This window comes from Elephas maximus, chromosome 20 (genome assembly GCF_024166365.1).
Source record: "Elephas maximus indicus isolate mEleMax1 chromosome 20, mEleMax1 primary haplotype, whole genome shotgun sequence".
NCBI classification, from domain to species: Eukaryota; Metazoa; Chordata; class Mammalia; order Proboscidea; family Elephantidae; genus Elephas; species Elephas maximus.
This window is the reverse complement of record NC_064838.1, coordinates 12,845,001-12,860,006: the sequence shown is the minus strand read 5'-3', so window position 1 is coordinate 12,860,006 and position 15,006 is coordinate 12,845,001. Positions and strand designations below refer to the sequence as shown.

General features: G+C 47.6%; 1 protein-coding gene across 2 annotated transcripts in view; it reads left to right on the top strand.

Moving 5' to 3' along the window:
- Nucleotides 1-15,006, top strand: part of LRIG1 (leucine rich repeats and immunoglobulin like domains 1) — a 121,319-nt gene that overhangs the window by 71,174 nt on the left and 35,139 nt on the right. Inside the window, exon 4 of one of the 2 annotated variants that reach the window (XM_049863221.1) lies at nucleotides 14,865-15,002. In XM_049863221.1, the coding sequence (XP_049719178.1) occupies nucleotides 14,865-15,002 (138 nt within the window). Of the gene's footprint in view, nucleotides 1-14,864; nucleotides 15,003-15,006 lie in introns of those variants that run through there. The other variant, XM_049863224.1, reaches the window with a different exon arrangement.

Genomic DNA, 15,006 nt, shown 5'->3' with positions numbered 1-15,006 from the left:
AGTGCCAGGCAAGGTCCACACTGACCTTCTAAGCATAGAAGCTCTGCCAGCAGCATCTTTTTCTCTGGAAATCAGACCCCTCCGTCCTTTCCTAAAAGGTGGAAAACTAAAGCTCAAACCGTTCATTTGTATCCCTAGATGGGTGGTGGTGCAGCCACTTAATCCGCTCAGCTGCTAACCCGAAGGTTGGTGGTTTGAGTCTACCCAGAGGCACCTCACAGGAAAGGCCTAGCAATCTCCTTCTGAAAAATCAGCCATTGAAAACCCTATGGAGCGCAGTTCTACTCTCACACACGTGAGGTCACCATGGTTGGTTAGACATCAGAACCCCATAGAGCCCAGCCATACTTGGTGCTTGACTCCATATTTTTTAAGTTTCTGCTTGTCTTGAAGGAAAAGCTAGAGACCAAATAAGGTTGCAGGCCTTCTATGCAGTTCTACTGTGAGCATCATGATGTTTTTGTTGTTGTTTTAGTTAAACTTTTTATCTCAAGATAATTGTAGATTTACATGTTGTTGTGAAAAGTAATACAGAAAGATCCCATATACCCTTAACGGAGTTTCTTTCTTCCAGTGGGAACATCTCACAAAACTATTCACAACCAGGATATTGATGTTGATACAGTAAAGCTACAGAACGTTTCCATCCCTACAAGGATCCCTCACGTTGCCCGCCCACCTTGGCAACCACTAACCTGTTCTCCATATTTATAATTTTGTCATTCCGAGAACGTTGTATCAGTGCAACCAGTGGATCCTTTCGGGATTGGCTCCCCTCTCCCCCAGCGTAATTCTCTGCAGATTCATCCAGGTTGTTGGTGTGACAGTAGTTGGTGCGTTTTTATTTCAGGGTAATATTTCAAGATACAGTTGTACCGCAGTTTGTTTAATCACTCACATGTTGAAGGATGTTTGGGTTGTTGCCAGTTTTGGGCTATTACGGATAAAGCTCCTGTGAACATTCATGATGGGCTTTCGTGTGAATAGAGGTCTGTTTTTCTAGAATAAATGCCCAGAGTGCCGTCGCTGGGTTGGATGGTAGTGGCATGTTTAGTGTTTTACGGAATTGCAGACTTTCCCACAGTGGCCCTGCCAGTTTGCATCCCCACCAGCAGTGTAGGAATGACCCAGTTTTTCCTCATCCTTGGTAACATTTGGTATTGACATCTCTTTTTTTAATTTTAGCCATTCTGATAGGTGTGTGGTGATACCTCAGGGTTTTAGTTTGTATTTCTTTAATAGCTAATGATGTTGGACATATTTTCACGGGCTCATTTACCATCCATATGTTTATTTTCTAATTGGATTTTTGCTTTCTTTGCTGCCGAGTTTTGAGAGTTCTTTATGTATTCTTGTTACTAGTTCTTTATATGTGGTTTGCTTGTGTCTTTTCCCAGTCTGTAGCTTGTGTCTTCATCTTAACAGGATCTTTCACAAAGCAAACATTCTAATTTTGAGGAAGTCCAGTTTATCAGTATTTCCTTTTACGGGTTATGCTTTTAGCGTCAAATCTAAGAACTCTTGGCTTGGCCCTGGACCCTGAAGATTTTCTCATGTTTTTTTCCTAAAAGTTTCATAGCTTTACATTTTACGTGATGACATGTTCTGAGAAGTCTGAAACAAAGAAAAAAATCGAAGCTGGTGTTTCCCAGAAAGAAACAGAACAAGTGTTGGGCTGTGGCGGGAGTCTGGCCGGGCACCCTGAGGGAAGGGTGGATTCTGAGTAAAGAGCCGTGCTGCTGGTGTGGAGCCTGTGCCCCTTTGATGTTGTATCGGGTCTTATCATCTTCTGGGAGGATAAGAAGGTCTGCATTAATGGGCTGACTCCTTCGTTCCACCCGTACACATCCTTCACCCCTCCCAAAGTGCAGGCATATCATATGCTGAAGGCTTGGGAAATTGCGTGTTAAGAGATATCCTAAATCATATGATCGGGAGATCAAAAGTCTGCCAGATGGGGCAGGAAGCAGGCCTGGTTTTCTTTTTAAAGGCCCATCAGCGGTATCATTCCCCAGAGGAGAGGATCTCGTCTTGGAGGCTGCAGCCAAGTGCTGAAACAGCTTCCTCCTTTGCCTGCAACTCCAGAGCTGTCGGGAAGCTGGCATGTGAATCTCGTGGCATGTGCCAGTGGCCAGCAGAGGGGAATATCCTTTCTGTGGCCCCCATGGGAATTTCAGGGGCACCCCAGCACCCACAGCCCATTTCTCTGCTTAAGCTGTCTGACCCAGCTTCTTGTACCTCTGTGGCTCTGGGGACTGGCACAGCACCTGGAATTGGAGGGTACCTGGGCTTGCATCCTGCCCAGCTGGGTGACTTCAGACCGGTGCTTTATCCTCTCTGCATCTCTTTGTTCCTTGGTAAATTGGTAGAATCTAGTATAGGGCTGCTTTAAAAGTGTGCCTACTTAAACTTTATTTTTCTTTTTAAGTGGAGAGTATTCAGTCAATTTGAATTATTCTCTGCCTTTCAGGATTAGAGGGCGTATCCTCGGGTGGTTGAATAGGATGGGTGACAAGTTTCTTCCCCCAGAGAATGTCCAGTCCTGTCACACTTACTGCCCAAAGAAATAAGAGTCACTCTCACTGCCTATTTAGGGATGGGGAGGCTGACCACGCCAGTCATCTTAAAAATAGGTGAGGTCTGGCTGACCCTGCGGCAACTGTGTGTGTTGACGTGCTGTGGCTGAGAGCCAGGGAGTGTGGAGGCGTGGTGTGCACGGTGGTTCCAGGCAGGATTTGCTCCCTCTCCATCTGCAGAGAGCAAGGTCCTGCCTCGGTTCCAATTACAGATTCATGGGGACGCCTCTCCCTGGTGGATGCAGAGAAGGGGTGGAGGGACAGGGTACTGCCCAGAGAAGCTTTTTTTCCCAGGGATTTTTCTGCCCCAAGGCTGTCATGCATGTCAGGTGTTTCTAAACTTAAAGACTAGGTCCCAAGTTCAGTGCCTAAGGACACATTAACTGCTTTGTAAAATATAAGTTTATTTACATAATTGATAACCACATTAAAATAATAGGTGCAAAATACAGAAAGGAGAAAATCCCATCATTATCATCCTAGGTTTGAGAGCAGTGAGTTACAGTGTTTCCTGCCTTTTTTCTGCCTATTCCTTTTAGAGAATGGCAGTGATGAGAACTAATCAACTCTGTATTCTGCTTTGTGCTGTAGACATTCTTCTGAGTGTGACTACCACAGATTGCTCCACAACTGAGGCCAAATGGAAGGGCGTCACCAGAAGGTTATGTTTCTTTGGGAAATTTTTTGTAAGGTTACCATATCGTTTCTCTTTGTTGGTTTCAGTTATCCAACTCCCGGTCGATGAGGTCCGCAGGAGCAGAAACCACAATAAAAACAAAAACAAAACCAAGCCCATTGCCGTCGAGTCAAATTCCAACTAATAGCGACCCTATAGGACAGAGTGGAACTGCCTCATAGGATTTCTAAGGGTGAAATCACACTTCCTCATCTTTCTCCTGCAGAGCAGCTGGTGGGTTTGAACCGCCGACCTTTTAGCTAGCAGTTGTGTGCTTAAGTACTGCACCACCAGGGCTCCTGAAACAACAACAGGTAGTGACAAAGCCTGTTAGTCCTGGGCTCCTAGGCATCCCCTCGGCCATCCCAGTGGCTAACCAGCATTTGTGGAAGTTAGGAGTACTTGCTCTGTGAAATTCAGTGACTGTCATTTCGCATGGTGGAGGTTGGGGCAGACCTCTCCCACCCAGTCCTGGCTGGCGTGAAGTCTTCATTTGAGCAGAATCATTCCTGGTAGCCTCGTCACACGCTCCAGGAGTGGCAGTGTCCACACTCCTTGGCTAAAGTTTTGGGGTTCAAGCCTGGCCCAAAGGGGCACTCTCAACACTGCCATCTCTTTGCACTTCCCACCTTTCTTTGCTAGAAACAGTAGCTCAGCGCTCTGAGTCTGGGGGAAACTGTGCCATATCTAGTTGTTACGGTGTGCTGGACTCCCTTCCTTCTAACCTCAAGGGGCAGAGCCAAACAGGCACAGACACATGTCGCTTGTAATGAGAATAAGTTTAGACTTGTTCTCAACAAGAAATCAGGTGAGTCCAGTTCAACAGTGCAGCACCTGCTGGCTCCCAGGTTTTGCCTGGGTGAGTGGCTGGACATGATGCAGCTTGACAGCCTGGTGCTCCACTGACTCCTAGGCAAGGGAAAGGGAAACAAGAAGAAAAGAAGGGTACATTGACTCCGTTAGGGGAAATGAAAGCCAGAGTGAACTGAGTGCCCGTGTTGGCCCTGACCAGCGGAGGCAAGCTCTTTGGACCTCTTTGACTCAGAGGTGCCCACGCGTGGGTTGGAATGCCGGTGGAAGTGGCTCATTGTTCCAGGCTTTCCATCTCCAGGTCCAGTGTGGCGCCACCTTGCCCTGCCCAGTTGCCAGGACAAGTTACTGCTGATGGTCCTGGTACCGTCGCATCGAGTGTTTTTGACAAGCACTCGGAAGTCCCTGCCAGTGTTAAAATGGCACAGCCAGTCTCCCCACAGAGCGCAAAATCCAGATGTGGCTTTCTTGGCCCAGCAGTTTCTGATTGGAACTACTCGAGTTGAATCTAGTTGCCGAGGCAGGAGTGGGCGCGGAGGGGTGTGGTGAAGGTGGAGACTTAGCACTGCTGTGTGTGAGGGATGCTGCCCCATCCTGCGGCTAAGGAAGAGGGAGGGTATAGCTGTTTCCCCTTTGCCAGCTCTGGTTCATCTACTAATGTCTGTGTTTGGGGTTAAGCTGAATTTGGGAAATGCATAATTAACCCGAAAATCCATTTGTTCAATATTTTCTTTTAAATAGGTCCGCCAGCTTTCCTACCTAAAAAAGTCAATTTGGTATTACACCTTTAATTTTTATTTTTTTTAAATGGGTGATGGTTTTTCCCGCAGAGCCTTTTTTGTCTGAATAACAGATTCCTTTGTTGAGGTTTGTCATGGCAGATACAGGAGACTGAGTTAAATTTGTTCGGCAAATACTTGAGCGTCTTTTATGTGCTAAGTGAGAGAAAGATAATGGCAGTCTGCTCCCATAAAGATTACAGTCTTGGAAACCCTGTGGGTGCACTCTACTCTGTAACAACAACAACAAAAAAACCAAACTTGTTGCCATCGAGATGATTCTGATAGGGTTGCTGTAAATCGGAAGAGAATAGAATTGATTCGACGGCAGTGGTTTTTTTTTTTAAAGGACGTAGCGGTAAATAAAACAAGCCAAAAATCCCAGCCCCTCGTGGTTACATTCTAATGATGTAATGATGTTAAGATTACTTAATTCCTTAAGAGGTTTTTTGTTTTGTTCTGTGTGTGTTTGTGCGTCTTAAGAAGAAATGCAGAAACATTCCTGGGAGTTTGGGTTGGGCCTGGATGGCTTGGGTCCTGATGATTCGCAGTCGTTCCTGGGTTGGGTCGCTCCAGACTTCACAGGATGGTGGTGGCTGGCCCTCGATTATCCTAGGTTTCTTAATGCCAGATACTGGGCTTCCAGCTCAGTGTATACCAGTGGATGGGAGAGCCAAGCGGGACCTGCTACACGAGGTCCCTCAGCCCATGCACTCCTGTGGGAATGGAACGTCAGGTCTTTTTTGCAAGGGGTTAATCGGAACCATTCATCGAAGACCCCAAGGGGAGAGTGACCCTAAAGGAAGTGAGCGGGTCGGGAGGTTGGTTGACACAGCCCAGCCCTGCCTTCAGAGGGGTTGACCCCGCCTGGCAGAGGCTGTTTATCCTGCCACTGGACTGCTCTTGTTTTTTATCCGATCTCCACCTGAATAAACAGACCCAGGACGTCATCTGCAGCCACGCTGAGAATCTGCCAAAATTCCCCAGGGAACTGGTGATTCACCAGCAGCTGGGGAAAGGGAGAACGAGCGAGCGAGCGACCTGCTTATTCTGATTCTCATTTCCTGTCCAGCAAATAACCCGGGCTGGGCCGGTTCTTAAAAGACACGAGTTTTTTCAAGCAAATGATCAATTTATGCAATAGGACAGATGGTCTTGATTTTCATTTTTAAGAAGATAGATGTAAAGTGATCACTAATGAGAAGACTCTGATTTGGAGAAGAGAACTTCTCTTCAAGTTGGCCTAGGAAGACTATTCTTGACTCTCTTTTTAAAATCTCATCTTCATTTTTAAGTTGCATATGAGGTATGGTCCTGGTATGAGGTACATCCAAGTTATTTGTTAACAATTTTGGACTTAGAATGATTCATTACATACATGTGTGTATGTATATGTGTGTGTATATATATATAAACCCAGTGCCGTCGAGTCAATTCCGACTCATAGCGACCCTATAGGACAGAGTAGAACTGCCCCATAGAGTTTCCAAGGAGCACCTGGCGGATTTGAACTGCTGACCTCTTGGTTAGCAGGCGTAGCACTTAACCACTATGTCACCAGAGTTTCCTATATATATATGTATGTGTTTATATACATGTATATGTGTGTGTGTGTGTATATATATATATATATATATATACGTATATACCAAACCCAGTGCCGTCGAGTCGATTCTGACTCATAGCGACCTTATAGGACAGAGCAGAATGACCCCATAGAGTTTCCAAGGAGCGCCTGGTGGATTCAAACTGCCGACCCTTTGGTTAGCAGCCGTAGTTTAACCACTGTGCCACCAGGGTTTCCATACATGTGTACACACACACACACCCCCACACACCCACACACACACACACCCAGCCCCCATTTGTAAGACAGTAATTCTGGTTGACACATGAACAAGATTAGCATGCACTTGGCCATATTCTCTGCCCCTAGACTGTGTTCCAGTGGTCTCCATGGGGAGGGGTGCTGGAAGGCAGACACACAAGAGTGGTGGCCCCTGAGGGTGTGGTTGAAGAAGCATCATGAAACAGGGCGCTTGGGTTAAATTGCTTTTCAGGTTCATTTCAGCCCTGGAGGATTGGTTTAAAAGAAAGCTAGCAGCATTGACTGAGGCTGAACACACGCATGCCCTGTGATCTGCACAGCAATGTAGACATGGCGTGCCTGACAGAAATACATGCAGAGATGTACCAAGAGCCATGTACAAAAGGCGTGTCCATGTACATTGCTGGGGTTTTTTTCAATGGCCTGAATTGGAAATACTTCACTGACTGTGAGCACTAGAATGAAAAAATAAATTGTGGTATAGCCCTTCAATAAAAATACTCCGCAGTGATGGGAAAGAGTGGCCGTGGGGAGGAATCAGCACAACACAGTGCAACAATAGAGACAGTCTCATGGATGTGCGTTAGCCAGACACACAAGAGGACATGTGGGACAATTCCATGTATATCATGTACCAAAACAGGCGGACTTCATCGTTGGTGGTAGAAATTATAGGTTCTCTTTAGGAAGAATGATGACAGGGAAAATGTCAGGAGGTAGGAGGCTTCTGGGGTGCTGAAAATGTTGTAGATGTTGACCTGAGCAGTAGTTGAGTATATTCATTTTTTAAAAATGCCTTGAGTCCTGTCCTGACGATTAATGCACATCTCAGTATGCCTGTCATATTTCAGTGAAAATGTTTAAAACAAACAAAACAATTGCCAGCACTTGGCCATATGGCCTGTTTTCGGTAGTGCTGTCTTTTTGACAAAGGAGAAAACCTCTTCATGTGAGTTCTTGAAATGACGAACATCTTTTGGGGTTTGCAGTAGTACAGTGAACCTCCCTAAATAGGCAGTAGGGCAGCTTTGCCTTACACTGGTCAGTAGAATCAGTACTATCAGGGCCTCAAATTGTGTCACATTGTTTGATTTAAAATTCCCAGGTATCCCCAAATGGCACTTACTGATGTCTGCACATCTTCATCCATTTTGATCAGAGCTCTGAATGCCTGCTGTGTGGGAGGCGGTGGGGTGAGGTCTTGGGTGCAGAGTCATAGTACAAACCCTCAGGCAGTGGAGATGTGCTGTGGGTGCCCAGAGGCCATGGGGTGTGAAGTCACCCTCTGCCATGATCACAGTGGGAAATGAGGGAGTAGTGGCATGTGGGCTGCCTTTTTTCCCATCCCAGGCTACCGTTGTATGAAACTTATTTCTTATTAGAGATTCAGGTGAAGCAAAGAACTGTTATGTGAGTTTCACTGATTTCGTAAGTAAAACACTTGAAAATTTGATCTTGAGGTAAATTTACGGTGAGAGTCGACACTCCAGGAATTAACAGTTTAGCCTTCTGTGAGTTACTGTGGTCCCTCTGGAAGAGCCGGAAGGCGTAGCTGGTTAGAGGTGAGGATTTGTGACCTGGCTAGCTTCAGTCTGTTTCTGCCTAATGGGCAAAACTAAAAAGAGTAAGGATATACAGTGTGAGCCTCTGTTTTCTGTGAGATAACCCTGTTTGCCTGCCTAGCTCCACTGGCTCCAGTGAGGAACTTGGGTCATCTTTTGAGGAAAGCAATAATGATGTAGACTTAGGTTTCATTTCACTTTCTGAAGTGGTAGAAAGACATTAGTGGGATGGGCACGGGAGGGAGAAAAGTGGGTTTTCTCTCAGCAGTATAAAGGTATTTAGCCTCACTCTACAGGTGGTTGGAGCCCTGATGGCGCAGTGGTTAAGAGCTTGGCTGCTAACCAAAAAGGTCAGCAGTTTGAATCCACCAGCCCCGGCTTGGAAACCCTATGGGGCAGTTCTGCTCCGTCCTGTAGGGTCGCTATGAGTCGGAATTGACGCCACAGCAACAGGTTTTGGTTTTTACAGATGGAAACCAGGCAGTATTACTACCATCACCAGTTGCCATTGGTTCGATTTCAACTTGCAGTGATCCCATGTGTGTCAGAGTAGAACGGTGCTCCACAGGGTCTTCAGTGGCAGTGACCTCTTTGGAAACAGACTCTGAGGCACCTCCGGGTGTACTCAGAACTGCCAACCTTTTGGTTAGGAGCCGAGTGCATTGTTTGCACCACTCACTTGGATTTCAAACCAGATACAGGAGGAATGATTTAATTAACCACAGTGCTAAAGTGATGTCAGAGCTGGAATCGCAATCTGGGTTCGTGCCCGTAGAAGCCCAAGCGGGTTGCTGTGGTATAGACCAGGGTCACCAAACTGCGACCAGTGGCCCAAATCCTGCCCACTGCGTGTTTTAGAAATAAAGCTTTATTGGCCCTCAGCTGTGTTCATTCATTTGCATATCATCTGTGGCTGGGACGATTATCTGATAGGCAGGTACACACTGGTTTACTTGTGCTTACTTACTGGTCTGTAGTGGACACTTTCACATCTTGATATATTGAAACCTCTTTGAAAATGTTCACTACAGATGATCTGGTAAGCAGGGTAAGCACTGTGCTTACCTTGCCTGTTGAATGATCTACCCGTCCGTGACTGCTTTCTGCTACAGTGGCAGTGCTGAGTAGTCGTGACTATGTGGCTCACAATGCCTAATATATTTACTGTTGGGCCATTTGTAGAGTAACTTTGCCAACCCCTGTGTAGACAGGGTCGCTATGAGTGAGAGTTAACTCGGCAATGGGTTGTTTTTTTTTTTTTTTCCTGTAGACAGTAGGTGCATACTTTCAGGAGCCAGCTGTTACCCATTTGACCCACCTTGGCCCTTCTGCCTTTGATCTACTGGCTGTTCTTCCTGGCTGTTATCTGTGACATGATCTCTTTTCCACTGCTAACGGGAATACCTTGTAAACCAGGCTTTCACAGAGCTCTAGTGGAGCAACCACTTACGATAAAAAGTTTTAAACGTTGGTTTCAAATGCCGCCGTCTGTTTTGCTGTCTAATTTAACATCAGCTCTGAAAATGTAGCCAAGTGGGGAGAGCTCATCTTGCATGCTCTCCGTCTTTGAAGACTGATTTTATTTTTGAAGCCCTTAACAGGTGTTGGTTTAATAGACTTCTGCTGTGTTAAGTTCTCCTCACCCCAGAGGGCAGCCCAAGGGGTAAAGCGACACTGTGGTTGGAGGTGAATGCCATGTGACCTGGCCACCACATGCTTTCCCAGACCCCGTACCTGCAGAAAAAGGCTGGAGTGTTCCTTTGATGAGGCCAGTGAGAAGTAGTCCAAGCACAACACCGTCCCCCTCAACCCCCTTGGACCCACCACACCCTTTTTTGTAAACTAAGTAGATCCCTTCGCAGTCTACCTCCCCTAAGAAGATAGCAGTCGTTTCTCCTTTGAACACAAGTCTGTGAAGACACGACCATCCAGAGTCCCACTGAATAAGAACTCTAGTTCCATCTGCCTTACTTGCTGAGAGTTAGTCTCACAAAACCCTGTGCAAATTTGCCACACACGCAGGACTCTGGGAAGCTGGCACAAAAGCAAGGCCATCTGGCTGAGGCCAATCTACTCAGACCAGTCTGAGTTGACCAAGAAACAGCCAACTAGCATTTAGATCTAGCCAAGCTTTGCTGAAGGTTTGTAGATCAAATCTGGGGTGGCATCTCAGGATTCTTCTGGGAGAACCACTCTGATGGTCTGGATAAAGTCATGTTCCCCTGAAGTGGCATCCGTGGTCCTCTTACTCCCCTGCTGTGTGACCTGGGGCAAGTTTTGGAAGATTTCTGAGCTTCACATTCTTCCTCTGTAGAGATAATGACAGTACCTACCCTATTAGGTTGCTGTGTGATTTCACTCATGAGTCACCCAGGGCCTGCTACCTAACAGGTTCCCGGTAATAGGTTGGCTATTGTTAAGAAGAACTTGGAATAGGACTTGGAAGTTATAAGGATGAGTGTGGCTGTTCTTGGGAACTGGGCAGTTATGTTAAAGGAGTGACATATGACCACCTGTGTTGGCACGTGGCTTTGAAAACCTGGCCAGTTTCTTGGAAGTGAAGGACAGGTTGAGTGAGGGCTACAAACTTGTTCTCACATCAGCACACTCTCAAGGAGGTGGGAGGGCTTCCCCTCTGGGTGTCTGAGCATTTACTGTTACCTCTAACCTGGATGGAATGGTGGAGTCTTGGAGGGGATGTCTTAGACGAGCAGGCTACTCCTGGTGGGGTGGGCTTGGGTCAGGGGCTTGGTGTTGGGCCTGAGCCCCACTTGCTGTGGGAATGAGAAGGGGGATGTAACTGGCCTGGGCAGGGTTGGGGCTACGTCAGATCCCCAGCTACCCTGAGTGCTGCAGAAGCCGTGGGCTGCGATTTGTTTTTATAGCATGGTTCCCTGAGACAGCCCACGCCTCCCCATGGCTGGTTCTGACACTCTCCAGCTGGAGTGGGCTTGTTTCACGTTTGAGGCTAGGAGTGGGAGATCTGAGTTAGCCTTGTGTTCTTGAGGGGAGCAGTGTCTGCCTGTTTGCATTGACATATGGCATAGGAATACATAGTCGTTCATTCATTTTTTTTTTCCAGAGTCCTTCTACAGAATAGATCCTGAGCCTGGCTCTGAGGATATAGATAATGACAAATAAAAGGAACTCACTTTATTAATCAGCTGCAGGTCACATCAGCCCATGGGGCATAGGAACCTCACATCCCCACTGTACAGGCAGGGTTTCTCCGAGCCAGGATTTGAACTCTGGCAGGTTGGCACGCAGCGTGTTCTCCCACGCAGCAGCACAGTGTGGCCCTTCTCCTGCCCGGGCAGGTTGCAGAGGTCCATGGGAACCAGAGCTGCAAGGGGAATGTTCCTGAGCACAGGATGCCTAACAAAGCTGCAAACCCAGGAGCTAAAGCAACAGAAGCGTATTCTCTTACAGTTCTGGAAGCTAAACCCAACCAGATCAAGGTGTCTGCTGGGCGGCGCTCTCCCTGGAGGCTCTAGGGGAGGAATCCTTTCTTGCCTCTTCTAGCTTCCAGTGACCCCAGGCGTTCTTTGGTTTTTTAGCTGTTTAGCTCTAGTCTCTGCTTCCTCTTCACATTGTTTCTGCTCTGTCTCTTTTGTTAAGGATACCAGTCACACTGTAGTATAACCTATTTCCAAACAAGGTCGCATTCACAGGTAATCAGGGGTTCGGACTTCAGCTATCCATTTTTGTGGACACAATTCAGTCCACGATAGGGAGTTTAGGAGGGGTTTGGGAGGTCTGGGCTAGAGTCCAGAGCCAGGTGATTGGGGCCCAGGGCATCTTCAGTAGCTGGAGATGGCAGTTGGTGAGCCTCGAGGACCTCAGCCACCTTGGGCTCAGTCACTGGGGTCTGGGCAATGCTGCCGTGGACACTTGGAAAGCTCTTCTCTCTCCTCCCATTCCTGCATTGAACTCATCTGCCTGCAGGGTCCCTTCCCCACCGCCCACCCCCCAGCCCAAATATACCTGTGTCTAGCCTCTCCCTTCCACTGTGGCTCATTCAACAATTTTTTTATCGAGCACCTATTATATGCTCTGCACAGTCCCAGTGTCTGGAGATACAGCAGTGACTAAAACAGACAAAAGTGTCCAACCTCATAGAGCCACATCCTGGTCGGGAGAAGATGTTAAGAAAGAAGCAAAATGCTTGTGGTTTTAGAGGAGGGAAAGCCTTACAGAGAAGGCGGCATTTGAATAAAGATGTGAAGGAAGTGAGGACCTAAGACTTGTGGTCCCTGGAGGGAGAACGATCCAAGCAGCGGGAACAGTGAGTGCAAGAGTCCTGAGGTAGGAGTCGGCCTGGCGAGTGTGAGCACCAGTGAGGGGCAGGGTGCGGAGGTGGAGGAGCAGGTGAGGCAGTGAGGCCGTGTGTGGAAGGACTTGCCGTTTTTCACCTGGATTACTGCGATACAGCTTGGCCTGGGAGGCATTTCCTGATGTGGTCCTGTCTGCCCGGCCAGCTCCTCTCAGCTGCTGCTTCCCACCCTGTGGAGCTTGCTTGCCCTAGTGCTTCTCTAGGCAGAACTCAGCGCTCCTCCCCTGTGGGCTTCCAGTGCTTTTTCTCCATCCTGGCTGTAGCCCTCACTCTGGGCACTGTGGCTTCTCATCTCCATGGCTGCCTCTTCTGTTACGTTGGGAACGTTTTCCTAGCGTGTAAATGAGACCTGGCTTCATCACAGCGTCCTTTATCCCAAGTGGACTGGGGCAGAGTGGGGGCCCAGGACGTGTTTGATTCAGTTAATAACACACTGAAAAGAAAGAAGGAAATAGTATAGGATGAAAGGCGAAGGCAAGGAGACCGTGGTGGACGTGGGAAGAGGATGGAGAACAGGGCCCATGGGGGAGTGTCACAGGGTCGCAGCTGTACCCCGGGCCCTTGGACCGGGTTAGTCTTGCCCACGCCAGAGCTTTCTTTCTGTGACTTTGGGCCAACAGTACCCCATCCTTTCTTTACTCAGTTTCCTTTGGTCCTGGCTCCCTGGTACTGCATTCACAGTTCCTGGATAAGACCCAGGCCTCTTGCCATTGTTTCTTGTTCTTCCCATACTTTCCATAATAAAGGTTTTCTCTTCTCTTTTCCTTTTGGAGTCAGAAAACTGAAGAGACAATCTTTATTAAAGAACTCAATAAAGAATCCAGGGAAGCAGCTTTGGGGGAGGGCAGCGAGGTGGTGGGAACAGCGCCCTTTCATTCTAGGGAGAGGGCTCTGTGTGTGGAGCCGTGCCCTGGTAAATGGGTGTGTTGAGTCCAGGGCCTGGGAGACTTGTGAAAAAACAAAGGAGTCTACGAGAAGCCCAGAGCTGCTGGGAAAGAGGGCCTTGTTTATGCCTGTTGGAACTGATTTGGTCAAGTGTTTGTTTAAAGGAGATGCCACTTTGTAAGCGACGCCTGGGTTACTTGTGTTGTGTTCAAGAATGCTTTGACTGGCCGGAGACGCTGACACTGTTTACTGAGAAACTGGCTAGAGTGCGTGCCTCTTGGAACCCAGAGGCCCGCACTACTGCCCAGCAGAGTCTTAAGCGCCTGAATATTAGTACCGGGGCTGCGGTGGTTTGAATCTGCCAAGCAGGGCCAAACCCACGAGGGGCAGTTCCCTTGGTTAGCATTTGTTTTCTTTTTCCCGATAATAAATATTGGGTGGTTGGTTAGATTGTGGGTTTGACAGAAGGAGGATTAAAGGTGCAAAGAGGTCATGGTAGAAATTTGTTAATGTCCGCAGATGCTGTGGTGTGGTTTCAGGTTAGGTCCTCATGTCCCTGGGAAAGGAGGGGTTGTGGGCCCCATTGTTCAGATGAGGAAACTGAGGCACAGAGAAGCTATTGAGGGGATAGAGTCAGGAGGTTTAGGGGATTCAACTCCAATTAGCTCAGTTAGCAGTCAGCTCTGTTTCTCTTGGTAGGTGGTCAGGGTTTTCGTCATCTCCTTTGTTTTTTTTTAATCCCCTGTACCAATCTCCAAGCCTGGAACATGGTCGGTGTCCGTCAAATGTGAGGTGTGTAATGATGTGTTCAGTTGGATTAAGCTGAACTCTGGGCTCTGATACCTACAGTCTTGTAGTTTATAGGGCTGGACTAGGTTCTGAGAGTTACAGGTGAGAGCTAGGTTAGGAGCTGTCTTGTGGTCCCAGGTCATGTCTCGCTGGTCCCTGCGTGGTCTCACATATCACCACTCTTCTCACCCTTGGGGAGAATATACTTCGACAGAGAAACTTTCACAGAAAAGGGACAGAAAATTCAATATCCTGTGAAACGTCCAGCCAGCATATAAAAACTTGATGGAAAGAGGAATGGGAGGCCGTGTTTTAAAACAGCTAGGAAAAAAGTGTCTGAAATAAGGGATGGAAGTAATTATAGCCTCTTATGGTTGCTTTGGAGTCCCTGGGTGGTGCAGACAGTTATGTGCTCGGCTGCTTACCGAAAGGTTGGTGGTTCAAGTCCACCTAGAAGTGTCTCGGAAGAAAGGCCTGGCAATCTACTTTAGAAACATCAGCCATTGAAAACAGTTCTGCTCTGGCTTACGTGCGGTCACTATGAGTCAGCGTGGACTCCCAGGCAACTAGTTCTGGTTATAGTTGCTTTGCAAAAACGAACGATTGCTTCTCTTTGTGTGTTTTAGGCAACACAATAAGATTCGCAGCGTGGAGGGGAGTCAGCTGAAGGCTTACCTTTCCTTAGAAGTGTTGGATCTGAGTTCGAACAACATCACAGAAATCCGGAGCTCCTGCTTTCCCCATGGACTGCACATAAAGGAGCTGTAA